At 29.0% G+C, this 16222-nt stretch overlaps 1 protein-coding gene across 3 annotated transcripts in view; it reads left to right on the forward strand.

Annotated features, from left to right (window-relative positions):
* Positions 1-16222, forward strand: part of LOC111613032 (histone deacetylase complex subunit SAP130-like) — a 144688-nt gene that overhangs the window by 66192 nt on the left and 62274 nt on the right. For all 3 annotated transcript variants that reach the window (XM_023354333.1, XM_023354332.1, XM_023354334.1), the window contains exons 10-11: positions 10020-10179; positions 13609-13781. In XM_023354333.1, the coding sequence (XP_023210101.1) occupies positions 10020-10179; positions 13609-13781 (333 nt within the window). The remainder of the gene's footprint in view (positions 1-10019; positions 10180-13608; positions 13782-16222) is intronic.

Raw genomic sequence — 16222 nt, forward strand, 5'->3', positions numbered from 1 at the left:
AACGATTCGTTACTAACGCGTTTAACTCGTTTGACTTTACGAACGTACCCATTATTAAAGACTTTGATACAAAAATGAAAATTTGTGAATTGGCAAAGAAGTTTGATCTACCAGAATTGTTGGTCAGAACAATTATAAAAGGCAAAGAAAAAATTCTCGAAGCTGTGAAAAATGCTCACTCTTTCAAAATTCAAGCATCATTCGTAAACGTCACAGTATTATCGCTGAGATGGAAACAATGATAAAATTATGGCATAATAATCAAGTAAATGTGAAAAATTGTAAAATAATATAGGCCTAATTTGTTATACATATGTATTATCTCAGATTTTATTAAACATTTTTTTCTAAATTATTGTTTTCTTTAGTCTCCGGCCCCAATTAAAAATTATTTGTATGTATTTATATGCGAAATTATACCCTGACTTACGCGAATTCGACTTATGCGGTTATCACTTGGTCCCACCTATCGCGTAAGTTTGGGGTATTACTGTATACTGGAGAAATGTGCTGTAATTTATTGTTACAAAGCAAATCCAATGATTGCAATGGCATTTATTTTAGAAAGGTTGTATATATCATTTTTAAATTATATTTTGTACTTATATTTTGTTCAGAAATTTTTTATTTAAATAATTTTTATATTATTATACTGTTGTCAAAATATATAATGAATTAGCGCTTATTACACAAGAAAGATATGAGGCATATACCGTATTTACTTGTGTATAAGATGAGGTGTTTATTCATTTTTCTTGCTTACAAAACCTAGGTCATCCTATATCACAAGCAAAAGATTCTTTGCGTTTTTGCAATAATTTTTGTGAACCATGTATTCGCATTTTTTACCAGATGCTCACCCTCTGGTGTTTAAAAACAAAACTATTTTATCTGGATTGTTTGAATCATTCTTGTATACTGTCAGGAGTAAAGATGAATAGCAATAGGAAAAGCAAATCTTTTAAATTGAAATTCCAAAATCACACAGGAGCCCAATGTAAGTTTTAATCATTCTCACGTGAAAACAGATGATTATTTGAAAATTAGAATTCAGAGAAACTCGTAAGTGTAATCGACAGAGAGTGGATTTGACTATTAAGAATTGGCAAAAAAGATTCCTGATTGTCCAGCTTCACATTAACAAATTATGTTGTTGATTTTACAAGATTTTTTCTTGAAGTTTAAAATGCCAGTAATCTTTGCAGGACAATGTGTGAATTTATGTGCATTTAATAATATTTTATTTGTGATTAACCCTGCGTAAGTCGCTAGGAATGGGGCCCTTACTTGAGTCGCATGGGTCTTACAGACCCAGTGTTTTTAATATGAAATAATTCAATTTTATCTATCGCGTAAAGAAACTACAGTTTCTTAGTTGAATTCTGCGCTTTGTTTTCTATCTAGTGATATAAATTACTTGCTTATTGACAAAATGAAGTTTTTAATATTTATTTTTATGTAATTCGATATGAAAAATGCAAAAAATAAACATATCAAATTTCAACTCACTGTAATTTATCTCCTGTTTCACCGATTGCCATCGGGTTTGTTTGTAAGTGGGGAAGAAATATGACACTTTCAAGCGAAGTGAGTAGAACTTTTGCACTACTGCGAGAAAATTTGTCAACCGACCCCGCGTTACCCCCTACCGCGAAAGTCAATAAACGTTAATTGTTTTATGACTCTATTTTCAACACTTCTTTTCTGAGTTGTAAATCGACTAATTGACAAAGATTTTACTTCATTTTACTCATAAGAATGTTGTCTTTATGATTTAATAGATAGTTTCGTATGATTTTTAGACATAAATTTTATTTTTAATTTTTTATCTGATATAGTCGTGTGTTAGGCTTAACTCGATCACCTATTTTCAAAAATTGACATCGTTCAAAATATTATAGAATCCATCAAAATTATTTGCTTATAGTTTAGTTATAAATGTTTTCTGTGCATGAAAAGAAGCGATCGAAAAAATAATGGGTGGACCATCAAAAATTCGGCAATTTACGACATGCTCTCAATTCTGAAATTTGTTTTCTTCATAATATAAAATTTTTACAAAATAATACTTAAAAAATACATCCATGTCAATACCTGAATGTTATAAAAATGCAATTATCAAAAATTTTGTAATTTTCACAATTTGTATTGTCATAATTTATTTTTGTTTTTTTCTGTCGCGCGTTGCGTATTGCGCGACAACAAAGTCGTAACGCGATTAAACGCAGCGATTTCATTTATAATTACTTAAAATGTAGTTTACGTTCTTGTTTTAGTTTTGTTTTGTTGTTTAGCGATGGAAAATAAATAGATAATAATTGCAGATAACAATTTAAAGTATTTTTATCAGATTAATTTAGATTATTTGATTTTACAATAATGATAGCTATGCGATATGATTGTCGCATAGTTGTAATTTTTCACTTTATATCTAATTAGCTCTCATAATGTTTAGGGGCTAATTAGCTAACATATAGTTCTTTTATTTCGTTTGATCGAGTAAGCATCTTCTCAGAATTGTCTTGTGGGAAATTGACTGCGATAAGAATTAGCCTTTCACTTAAATCAATGTCAGAATGTAAATAAAAGTTAGTTAATCGCCATTTTCATCGTTTTCAGCTCTAATTTCGCTACTTTTCATTTTAATTGACGTTATTTAAACAAATGTTTGTTTTGTCAGGAACATTCAGGAGTAAAATTACCAGAATTACGGCTCTAAAATGAAGAAGATAGCTATTTGTAAGGTTTGCTTACATTCTGACTTTAATCACGTTGATTGGTTCTTCGCGGGAAAATCCAGACCAGATGGTTCTGAAGAAACCTCTCATTCGTTGAACTTAAATCAGTCATAATATAAATTACCAATTACAGTGTAATAGGCGTAGAAACAAAAATTTTAAAGCCAATTAACAGCAATAACATCTTCCATAGACTTACTATAGAGAGTTGGAGTTTCCCGGGAATATTTATTGCTAGACAGTTTTGAGAACATGCTTACTCGTATATACATTGTGAAACAATATTTAATTAACAATTTATAGCTCAAAACGCGAATAAAACAAGCGAATTTATAGCGATTGTTTACATTTGATTTCCAAGATCATTGCCGAAAGGGGGGAGATATTTCCCGGCAATTTATAGCTAGACTGTTTTCACAAGTTTCCCATTGGTTAGTAAATGTAAAAAAATGCCAACTTGCATCGTCTAATATACGAAGAATCATCATAAGTAATATATAAAAATTATATGATAAAAATAGAATAATAATTAAAATGATTAAAAGTTAATTAGACATTAATTTTGAAAACAATATTAAAAAAAAAAAAACAAAAATATAAATATATAAATAAATAACGATATTATAAAGTATAATAGACACCGCGCGACAACTTCAGCGCGATAAAGTTATTGCGACACTCGCTATCGGCAACGGCGACAAATTAATTGACGTTTTTTTACCCCCTCCGTGAGTCGCATGGGTCTGTCATACCCATGCGACTCGTAAAGCATTTTTTTTCTAAAAAATGAGCGTTGCTATGCAAAAAATTTTAACAGCATGTTAATCTAATTAAAAAGTTTGAGGAATATTAATTTTTTCAAATTTTTCAAAAAATATTTAATATTAAAAAATTTTGACTAAAAATCGCGTCGGGTCTGTCAGACCCATGCGACTCACAGAAGGTTAAACAAAATAAAATTAGAATTGTATTAATAAATCTAATTTTCTGTATTTTGATCTTTAAAGTCACGTCTTGTCCTATGTGTGAGTAAATACGGTAGTTTCAAAAATGGTTCCACTTTTTCTGGATCTGGAACACAAGGGGCATGTATTTAGCTGATTTTGAAACTAACCTCCAATTTTCATCTTTCTCTTTCCCTTCTTTCTGTTTTATGGCTAGTTTAGAAATTTATAACAATTATCATTGAAAAGAGCAGAAAAATACATAACATCAAATGCTTAGCTAATTTTTTTTAAAAGATGGACTTTGCCATTTTTGAAACTATATGCTTCATATATTAACCCTTTGCTTCTGCCATCTTGTTTACATTTGTCTTGTGTTCCCTCCTAAGACAATATAGGTCAGTCAGGCAATATTATTTTAAAAATTCACCAAAAATCAAATTTTCATTATACAGTAGATCCCCCTATAAAACCGTTTCCTATAGTTATGATTCCTATAAAAATTGTGGCAGTAAAAAAAAATCATAAATTTTATACATTTGATTTAACATAAGGTTGTTTAATTTAGTTCTAAAGTCTTGATTTTGCTTCATACATATTAGTTCTTTAATTTCATATTTTTGATATTTCTTAAGTCCTTCACAGTCTCTTAGTAAATGATTTAAAGAATAGTCTCTGGAGTTAAAATCACCAAATAATAATACATATGGAGAGATATTTTTCCATTTTTCAAGATTTTTGAATATTTCATTTAGTACATCTATCTGGTCAAGCTGAACGTAAACACTATAATAATTAACTTTTTGTATAAATGTTTCATTTCCGTATTATCAATTTGTAATAAGATTAGAATATAATTAGTTGCTTTTTGTATAAATTTTGCAGAACCAATGTTTTTTTTTACTATTAGACAAAGTCCTCCATGCGGTCTCCCAGGTCCTATTGGTTTCTGTGCGTCAGAAGATATAATTGTATATTCCATTCTATTTTTTATAATTTCATTAACTGGTGTGACTAGCCAGGTTTCAATTATACCCAAGATATCAGTATTATATAGTAATTGAAAGAAATCTTGAGTTTTTATTTTGTGGATTAAGCCTTGGCAGTTCTAGTTTGTAATATATAAGTTAAGATTATTTGAAATTTTAATATGTTGATCCTTTTCACATCCTAACTCTGAATTAATTATGTTATTGGGTTTTTCTGTAGAGAATACTTCAAAAAATCATCAGCGTATACTAATTGATCTTGAATATAACTATATGTAATTTTTTGACGATTAATTATCAGATAGTCATCACACAGTTTTAGTTGTAATCCTTGTTTCTTAAAATGTATATAATATTGTAAAAGTTATTTTCTTCTTTTGCTAGAATCTTTATTTAAATCAGTTGACATATTAATTTCTTGCTAATTTCCCAGTGTCTTATTATATTTCAATTTATTAAAGGTTGCAAGGATTTTATTTCTTAATTGGTTTGATTCTAATACTATGCAATTTGAATATTTGAATTAGGTATTGAGTATATATTTACTATATCTTCTGATTTGCTTCAAATTATTTTTAAAGTATTAGAAAAAAATGTTGCTAATTCATTTTTAATAATATTTTTAAGCTGATTTGTATAATCATAAATTATGATTTTATTATTATTCATAGTGTTAGTCATAGTATCCAGTTTATATTGAGTTAATTCATTTTCTAGTCTTAGTTTGGTAAATTCATTTTCTATTTTATCATTTCTTATCCTTATTTGTTGAATTTGATCTTTAAATTCTTTAATTTCATTTTGAATTATATTAATTTCTTGTCTTATAAGTGAAAATTGACTCACCAACTTATCATTACTATTAGTTATCAGTTTGACTATCTTATTCCATAATTCTGCTGTTGAAATGTCTATTTGTTCCGCAGGTAATTGTTCTTGTGAGGAAGTTAAATTAATTAGCTCACCTGTTTGAAATAATGATTCGGCTCTTCTAGGTTCAGTATAATCAGTGATAAGGTTTGAATCTGGTTCCAATGCTTTGATACTATTAGTCAGCAATTTTTGATGAGTAAGTGGTGGTCTCCCTCTCTTTGTTGGAGTTTTCTGTAAGGGACCGGGATTTGGTTCTATTCCAGCAATCAATAACAATAAAATAAGAAGCTTAATGTTATTCCTTTTAGTTGAAAATAATTCAAAATTCTTCATTTCCTGAAAAATTAGACTAAGTATGGAAGTGAGAAAAAATTCACACCAACAGCTTTGACGATCAGAGTGCCCCCTTTATATTTTTTTATTATTATTTTATTGGGGATTTTTATTTCTTGTTATCAGGGGGTGGAATACAATCATCTTTGATGTTTCCATTTATACTAAATAAATAAATAATATCAAAGGAAATATATAAAACTTATAAAAATAAATGATATAGGGAAAAAATAAATTTAACCATTTTTTGCAGTTTTTAGTATAAAGTATTATAACAGTTTTAGTTTTTAGTAAAAATTTGCATAATAATGCAAATTAAAATCATTTGCTTATCAATTTTTATTTTTAAAAGAAGAAAATTGACAGATTAGCTGTTTTTTTCACACATTTACTCATATTGGAATATTTTTCATATCTTTATAATTTCAGAAATTTTATTATTGTTTGACAAAGAATTAGAAAGCAATGGCATTATCATTAAAGAACTAGAATAAAAAAGAGCCTTTGTTTCAACAATTGATTATTAAAAAAAATAACAAATGTTTTTGGCTGCATTTATCATCTGTCTTCAGTTTTGAAATATGTAACAAATAATCAGAACTTACATTTGACATGAAAATTGGTAATTTTTTCACCCAACTTTATTCACTGTTTTCAATACTGCAAGTGAAAGTCAACTTGCAGAAAATTTCCAATAAAATTGGTTGTTTGTTTATGTTTATTTTTACTATTGTTTTAACTTTGTTTTGATGATTTTTTTTAACTAACATGACATTTATTTTATTCTAATTTACTGTTTTAGGCAGCTTAGTACATTTCAGCACAAGAAAAATTTTATATATTAATTTGTATTATCATTTGACATGTGACTTAATTTTAAAGTTATTGTGTTTACATTCAGTTTATATGACTTACATGAAAAATAAATGCAACAACAATAAAGTCAAACAATTTTGCCATGATTATGACATATGGCAACATATTAAACAATCAACTTTTATAAGGTCTTTGGTAGAACTCATCACTGGTGACAAGAAGTGCACAATGTAACTGAGGCTTAATATTTTTTCATAAGAAATGAATCTGTAACTTCCTTTTAATTTGTTCTTAGCAATATGTGTACAATTTTCTGTTTATTTGGAGTTTCCTCAATTTTGTTTTTGACCTGTAGGCTTAGAAGTTTTGAGGGTCATCTTGTGTGATTGATGGTCTGCACAAGTGAAATGCAGGGTTCTTGTCTTGTATATGTTTTCTGACTTTTAGTTTTAGAACAAGCAAGTCAATTTGACTCACAGATTTTGTAGTTAAGTGCAAACTCTGAGCACAAAATACAGTAAGTAATTACAGAATAGAAACACTTGTGTATTTTTGAATATCTTTTTATGTTCAAAAATAAAATATTATTTAAAAATACAAAATTAAGGTTTAACATACACTGGTACCTCAGGATACGAAATTAATCTGTTCCGAAACTGAGATCGTATCATGAAAATGTTGTAAGGTGAATCATTTTTCCCCATATGATTACATGTAAAACCAAATAATTCGTTTCAACACGAAAAACACACTCAAATTAAAGCTAAGTAGTACATTTAAAAAAATAATTATAGTAAGGAAAACACTGAAAAATGCATTCTGTAGTTGTAAATGTATAAATAACCATAATATAATAATAATTGATTAAAAAAAAATGTAGTTTTATTTGCACTTTACCTTTGAGGATAGACGACGGTGGAGGTGTAAACTGGTGGCAGAAGAGAGGGAGAAGGGAAATGATACTAAAACTTAACTTACATAACATAATGTAACAATAACTTAAAAATAACAGTGAATAAAAATAAAATTTTTATTCACTGCATTTTGCTTTTTTCCTTCACTTCCACCAGCACTTTCACTGGATAGAGGTTACTTGGTAAAATATCTATCCAAAGAGGCAAAGAGGTTTGGCTTTGCCTACTTTTTAAAATGTTTCTAAAATGACTTAGGCAAATGTTATTACTCCGAGCAGCAATACAGCCAGTGTGAACCTTTTCGGGATGTTTCTTTTCAATAAAATCAGTCACTTTCTGAAAATACCTCAAGATTTCCTTTATCGAGCGAGATCCTTCCATGACGAAGCAAACACGCGGACTGAGACCAATGAATAGAAGTGAATAAAAAATGGTGCTGCAAACTAATGTAACGTCATATGGTGAGTTTTTGTTCATATCGTGGAGCAAAAATATGTTCAAATTTCATGTCGTATCCTGAAAATTTTGTATGCTGGGGTGTTTGTATCCTGAGGTACCACTATATATAAATATGAATATAAATTGTTGTAAAACTGAATAGCTAGAATTGTCAATATTATCACATGCATATAAACTAATTGTATAATAACTTTTACACATATATTTCAAACTTAAAGATAATGGTAAATGTGGCCAAAAATGTTTATGGATTAAAAGTTGTTGATTATTCTATCATTCAGTTTTAGTTTTCAATTAAAGAATTAATTCCTCATTCTGTGGGTGTCGTCATTTTTTGAAAATGCTTTCTTAAAAATATTTGCAAATATTTTAATTTTATTGTTTAATTTCAAACATATTGAATTTGTTTAATTAACCATTTCATTCCAAATTTGAATATATTCCATTAGTTTAAATTTGTCATACACTTAGGTGTATTTTATTTTTTAATATATTAAATGTTTAAATTTTAAGTTTGAATATTGTTCTATAAATACCTTTTTTATGTATTGATTAGACCTGATGGTGACTGAAAAAGAGCTGAATAGGTTTTTTGACCATAAAGTTTTTGGATGTTTAAAATAAGCATTACTATTCGTTCTAGACTGCATACTATTAATAACAAACAAAACTTACTAATACACCTTATCTTGCAGCCAAAGTTTATTATTTCAAACGTTTTCGGTCATGTTAAATGACCTTTCTCAAGAAAAAGAAAGCAAATAAAAGATAAAAACTGTAAAAATCGAACGCTGTAGTACAAACGAACAAGCTTTTCAAATGTTTTTGAACTAGCCTATAATCTGTTGCAATTAATGACGTCAGTTTTAACATTGCAACGGAAGTATAAACAATCCTAAAGATTATGTAAATATCTAAAAATCATAAGTACAGAGAGTTACCACCTCTGATCATTGCGCATAAATACATAGCTTAGAATATAAGGATGCATCGTATTATAATGCATCGCTGACTAATATCTTTCAATGCATCGGAAAAGCCAAGAACAAAAGAATCCTATATAAAAGAACCCCCACCACTTACCAACTATTACAATCCGATAAGGATGAAGTGGACAGAAACACACTCCCCGGTGTCTATAAAATCCCAATTACGGACTCACAGTGACGTAATAAATTAATGTATATAGGAGCCACAGGAAGATGTATCAAGGACAGGTTAGCAGAACACCAAGGAAGTGTAAGAAAGGAACAACCATGCACTGCGCTGGCCACATATGTTTTAGCGGACCCGCAAGACGTCAAAGCCGAATGGGACCAAGCAAGACTACTGCAGGTAGTTCAAGACCGTAAACACCGGCATTATGCAGAAGCCTGGCAGATTTGTAAAGCAAACCATAAAGGCCTTGCAATCAACTTTCAAGAATCGACAAAAATATCGGCAGCATGGTCCTCAAGTTTAATATAAAGCCTTAATAATTGAAGAAAGCAGATACTATGCATCCTTATATTCTAAGCTATGTATTTATGCACGATGATCAGAGGTAGTAACTCTCTGTACTTATGATTTTTAGATATTTACATAATCTTTAGGATTGTTTATACTTCCGTTGCAATGTTAAAACTGACGTCATTAATTGCAACAGATTATAGGCTAGTTCAAAAACATTTGAAAAGCTTGTTCATTTGTACTAAGCGTTTGATTTTTACAGTTTTTATCTTTTATTTGCTTTCTTTTTCTTGAGAAAGGTCATTTAACATGACTGAAAACATTTGAAGTAATAAACTTTGGCTGCAAGAAAAGATGTATTAGTAAGTTTTGTTTGTTATAAGCATTACTATGTTGAAACCTTGAATAATTAGAATTTTTGTTAGTCAGTCTTAATTATTTAACTTTATATCGTATTCTTTAATTTTAAGTTTTATTAAAATATTTAACTGATTCTTCTTCTAGCAAAAGTATATCCACAACAACTCCCTACTACAACTCATTCTGTTTTTGAAACATCAGAAGTTCCAAGAGGAAATATATATGTGGCCCAACCACAACAGAATTTGACATCTGGTGCAGCTACTGTGACAACAGTAGTTTTATCAGATAATCGAAATGAAAGGTAAAAAAAAAACAAATCTTTTTAAATAATCCTGTTTAATATTTTATTTAATGCTTGTAGAGTCAGGTGGAGTAAAATAATTATAAAATCAACCTGTTTTCAATCTGCTAAAATATCTTTGAATTTTGGGCAAAATATCAGTGTATTTTTGCAAATAAAATTCATTACTACATTTGTAAAGTATTTTCAGTATATTGGTTACAATACTTTATTATGCATACTAATTTTTAACATGATGTTAATATTTATATTTTCGAGCAAAATAAGTATACATATTTTAACTTCATTTTTATTATACTTAACTTTGCATGGTCATTCAAAAACATACTTTGAAATAAACATAAAATGATTTTAAAATTCTATTTAAGGAAATCAACTGCATTCTTGGTGGTTTTATAATTCATCATCTAAAAGTATAGGGTTGTTATAAATAAATCATCAAATTTCAAGCAACTGTATTTTTGACAGTAATTCAGATTTAACAATAAGTGATACATTAAAAGAACTAGAAACTTTTGTTATAAGACTACAGATGTTCTACATGTGTTCCTTTCGTAACATGACACATGTCAAAGTGGTAGTGCAGTTTGCATTACACGTTATAGCATGTTTCCCTGGATTGTCATAATTGCACCAGTAATGCATTCCTGGAGCTCTGCCAAATGATGTGGGTAATGGGGGAACATAAACCACATCGTTTACATGCCTAGATAGAAAAACATCACAGTGTGAGGTCCAGAGATCTGGGAGGCATCTATACAGTTCTAAGTCATTGTTACTGCAATGCCCAATCTAGTAGTATGGAAATTAATTCAGTTGCCTTTATGTCCTTATATTATACATTATTATATTATTGTCAACTAAGGACTTATTATGTTAATAGGACTATTATACTGGTGTGCCAATTTTTGCAAAGAAGGAATTCTTATTCAAAAAAAATTAATTTTTTATTTTTTACCTGTTGTTTTCCCTGTACACTTTCAGTAGTGTGGAAAGTTTGCATTCAAATATCAATGCACCTCAGTATGCTGATGAGGTGGAGCCCCATCCTACTGGAAGACAGAGTCATCAGAAACGTCTTCTGCTGCATAGCCACAATTTTGACAATGGATGTTATGTTGCCACCTGGTGTGTCGCAAAGAAATCTTCATGAGTTTCAAATTTGGAGAGTTTCTCTTCTGTTTTGTGTTTGATGTGGATGGCCCAGCCCGATAATTTAAAAGTTACAAGACTTTAAATTTAAAATACAATGATTCATTTATAATAATCCTGTATTATTATAGCATAGTTTGTGTAATACTATGATATAATATTAAAAGTATTTTTTAATAATATTAAAAGTTTTTTTATGGCTTTCTAAAAATTTTCCTAGATATAACCTGTAATATTTTTCTCTTGTAATTTTGTGGATTTTTATGGAAAATAAAATAAAGTTTTGAAAAGAACAAATAGACAATAATTTTGCTTTAATTATGAAATTTTATCTAGGAAATATGTTTTCACTCTAGAAAACTTTTTATCAGCTGATTTCTCTATCTGTTGTTCATAATCATAAATGTAGAAATCACATAAATTTTATGATTATGAACAATTATTATTATAATTGTAAAATGATAGAAAGAACTGTCCATCAACTTCAGAGAGAAACTTCAGAGAGAATTGTCCACCAACTTTTTGTAGGAAATTGTTTGACAGATATTACTGACAAAATACTGTTATTTAATTTTATTATTTAGTATAGTGATAATTGAATTTGTTCGGTGATCAGAATGTATGACAGTTTAATCCAAAAATAATGAACATTTTTAATATCAATAAAATGTTACAAAATTTCTTTGAAAAAGCAGTGATACATGTTACACTTAATTTCAGTGAATAAAAAGCTGTATCCCACAAACATATATAAAGCAGTCATGTAAAACATACTCAAAGTTAATAAGTACCTATTTTTACTTTCCAAAAGCTAAGTGTTCCACTCAAGGACATTTTTCTTTTATATTTTTATAAAATAAAGTTTTAATTTTAAATTGTTAATTTTTAATTATTTTTAAATATAAATAATTAATTCTAAAACAGCATATTATGAATTTTAATAGTAGAATTATATGAAAATTATTTCTAATTTCATTTTTTTGACAAAACTATGATTTTTGATGAAAAGAATTGAAATGTTTATTGTGAAGAGCAGTTTAAGAAATTTTCTTTTTCCATTGAAAAATTGACATTTATCCAAAATAGTTAAAAATTTTTAAAAAGTAAGTTTAGAAAAAGCTGTAAATGTTTAAATTAAAATAGTGTCTATAGTAATTCTCTAATAATTCTTTATTCTTTAAATTACAAATAGTTAAGTCTTGATGAGAAAAAAAATGCCTGCCCAGAACAATTGCCCATATTACAAGAAAGAAAAACAATAGCAAAAAAAAAAAATGTAAAATATAAGCAATGAGTATAAGTTATCTAATAATAGGCCTGTATGTAAATTACAACAATACAATAAACAAAATTTACAATACAATTAAGTAAATATATGTAAATGGATAAAGCAGTAAAACCTTAACAATACAGTAGAGCATCGATTATCCGAAAGTCAATCATCCGAAAGAATTCCAGTCGGCAAATTTAAATTTTTGCCAGTGCTGTGGCGCTGTAATCTTTGGCTATGTCTTCGGCTAATCAAATATTTTACGTTTTTGATACTAAATTAACTTCTGAAGTATAATTTTTTATTGTTTTTATATTTTTTAATATATTTATTTTGTTTGTACAAAATAAAAAAATAATTTTTAACGATACAATAGTCTTCGTTAGGCTTAACATCGACGAAAATTCAACGTGAAGCGACACGCAACGGAGAAAAATTTCAACATGGGATAAATTTATATATTTTTTCGTACATGATTCGTTATCCGAAAAATAAGTTATCCGAACAACCCCAGTCCCCAATTAATTTGGATAATCGATGCTCTACTGTACCAGAATAAGAAAATAAAACCATAAAAGTAAAAGCACCATAACAACAGTTACACAGTGTATACTATTTATCCAATTAGTGATTTAATGAGACATGCATACATTTTTTAAATATCTGTTTGAATTTTGCTTATTCATAATGGATAATATTCTTGCAATTAATAGTTTTTGAGGTAATATAGTAAAAGAAGGAATGCTTAAATAAAGATAAGCAAAAAGGCATGGGATAAATTAGTGAGTGATTATGAGTATTTACTCTTATGAAAATATTTAATTATATTTTATAATTATGAAATTATTTAATTTTATACTTATATAATTATGAAAGTTTTGAATTGTGTTAAATGTATTAATTATACAATAAGAGAATTTTTAAGTAAATAGTTATCTTGTATATAAGTAAAATATGGACGTGTTTTATGTGATTTCTGTTGTAATTTATAATTTATTTTTAAATAGTGGAGCATCTGTTCGATTTGCTTCAAGAACCTTTCCTATACCATCAAGAACTTTTTATTATGAATCATTTCCTGTGCAAAATACTATTACAATGCATCAATACACAGGTCCTCCACCAACACAAAATTTTGCAGCTGCCATTCCATCATCACCAACTGTTCGAGCAGGAATAAGTAAGTAATTATTTTCATTTATTTATATATATATATTTAAAGTTTCTTTTTCCCATCTTTTGATTTCCGTCATTTAAATGTGGTCCTTCCTTCTTGACCTTCTCGAAGCTTCTGTTTCTTTCTTCTTTTGTTCCATGCTTGCTCTATTGTTTCAACCATCATCGGTCTTTACACATTGAATCATACTTCTAGTTTTGGGGATTATCTACACCTTTACATCTTCCCACTTTGTAGATTAAAGAGTGGATTGATGTATAAATGTAACTTGGATATGTGGAACATGTCTGGCAGTTTTTTTTCTCCCTCATTCTATTTCATATAGTATATTTTGATACTTGTCTTATTACTCTATATGGTCCAGACATTAGAAGTTCTAATTTTTTCCATGTGATTGCATTTATATTTTCAACTAGCTTACCCGCCGCGCATTGCTGCTATCTCAGAAGAAAGGAAATTCAAGCAAACTTGTTATGATAAAATTCAATTTACATTTTATCATTTTTATTGAAACATATTATTATTATTCATTTTCATCGGGAAAACATTTCAAAGTGTCATTTCAATTCTATTTATTTATTGGAGTGTTTGTGGATACATGATACTTTTTGTTTTTCCGTCTGGTGCGTACACGAATAAATCAGAAGGTTTTCCGATGTGAGAAGCACGGATTCTCCAAATTTAGCCCACACACTGGCAGCGATTGTCAGAAGTGTGATATTCCCCATTAATATATATATATTTTTTTAATCCTTTATAATTTTAATTATTTAATTGCTCCTTCCTCTCTTCCTTGGCATGTTGTGAAATTTCTGATAGTTGGATAATAAACCGTTTTATTGTAATTTGTCTTTTTAAATTATTTTGAGTCAATATTAAAATTTGGAAAAGGGGGGATACCTAGATCGGTAAAATACGCAAATTTCTTCCTACAACTTCGGTTGTTGTTCGGGGTACAGTTAAGGTTTTAACGAAGTTCGAGCGAATACATAATTAGCAAAAAAAAAGTTGAAATAAAGTGATTAAACAAAAATTATTAGAAATATCGTAAATAACAAATGCATATATAGAAATATTTTTTGAAGGGAGAAATGGTTTTCACAATTTGAAATCGATTGAACACACAGTGCTCGAATGCTCGTATAAACGCGTGCCATCTATCGTAGGATAAATGTACTATGCCAGAAACCTTCGCAGGAATGTATTAAAAAACTTCCCAAAGTTTCATGGCAATCGTACTATGCCAGAAACCTGCGCGGGAGTATACTAAACAACTTCCCAAAGTTTCATGGCAATCGGATAAACGGTGTGGTAATGCATGAAGGACATAAGACAGACACACAGACAGACATACATTCATTTTTATATATATAGACTAGTACTAGATCCACTGGACTTAATGTTACCTTCTGGTGTCTGTTATTGAAATAATTCTTATTCACTTCCTACTTCCTTTGAGTACTTTTGTAAGCCAGTTTTCTAGCTTCTTCTACTGGTGGGAGAGCATTCAGTATGACTTGGGGAATGGTGGAATGCCGATCATGACATATTTTGGTGAAAAACTCGTTACTGAGGGAGGGGAATTGTTATATTCTTCCATTACTGTTTTGAGTAATTTACCAACAACTGACCCTGCTGTTTTCATTCATCTTGCAGCATAACCGGGTTATGATGGCTTGGTTAACGCTTTCACATAAGCCATTACTTGCCAAATAATTGGAAGATATAAATGTTAATTTTATTTCTTGTTTTCCTAGAAAACATATGAATTCTTTTGAGTTGATCCCTGCATACCTGTTTGCTAAATTACAGTAGACCCCCCTATAACGCTTAGATACGTTCCAAGTTAATCAAATTTTATGTTGTAGGAACGATTAAATACATGAGCCAATCGCAGCCCGATAGGTGGGAAGTTTACAGACTAAGGCTGTTTGAAAGGTTTTCTTCTATAAAATTAACCGATTCTAGGCTAATTCCACTCAACATTTTTAAAACACGTATAATTTTTTGGGAATAATCTGTATAAACTATGCTACAAACAAAAAATTATAGGATTACTTACCGAGTGTGCACCATTCGACTACACCGTTGCTCAAAGCTTGTTTTCGTCGCGGAACAGCACACGAAACGACGGCCACGATTTCTGATAACGAATTTTTCGCAGAAAAATAACTTGACCTTTGGAGACATCATTAATATAAATAATTTTTATGGCCGTTGAATAAGAAGTGTTTCTTTCACAAGAAATGTATAAAATTAGTGCTGTATTAGACTTACAGTACCTAATTTACATACTGTACAGACGATAATGAACTCAACTTATTGCCTAAAATCTCCGTAGCGTGGCGCCACGCTAGACGGCGAAAATTATATATTTAATTATAATAAAGTTACAATAAGTTAATATATAATTATATATACAGTACCTAATTTATATATAATTA

Source organism: Centruroides sculpturatus, unplaced genomic scaffold, assembly GCF_000671375.1.
Source record: "Centruroides sculpturatus isolate CEXI.00-Female unplaced genomic scaffold, Cexi_2.0 scaffold310, whole genome shotgun sequence".
NCBI lineage: Eukaryota > Metazoa > Arthropoda > Arachnida > Scorpiones > Buthidae > Centruroides > Centruroides sculpturatus.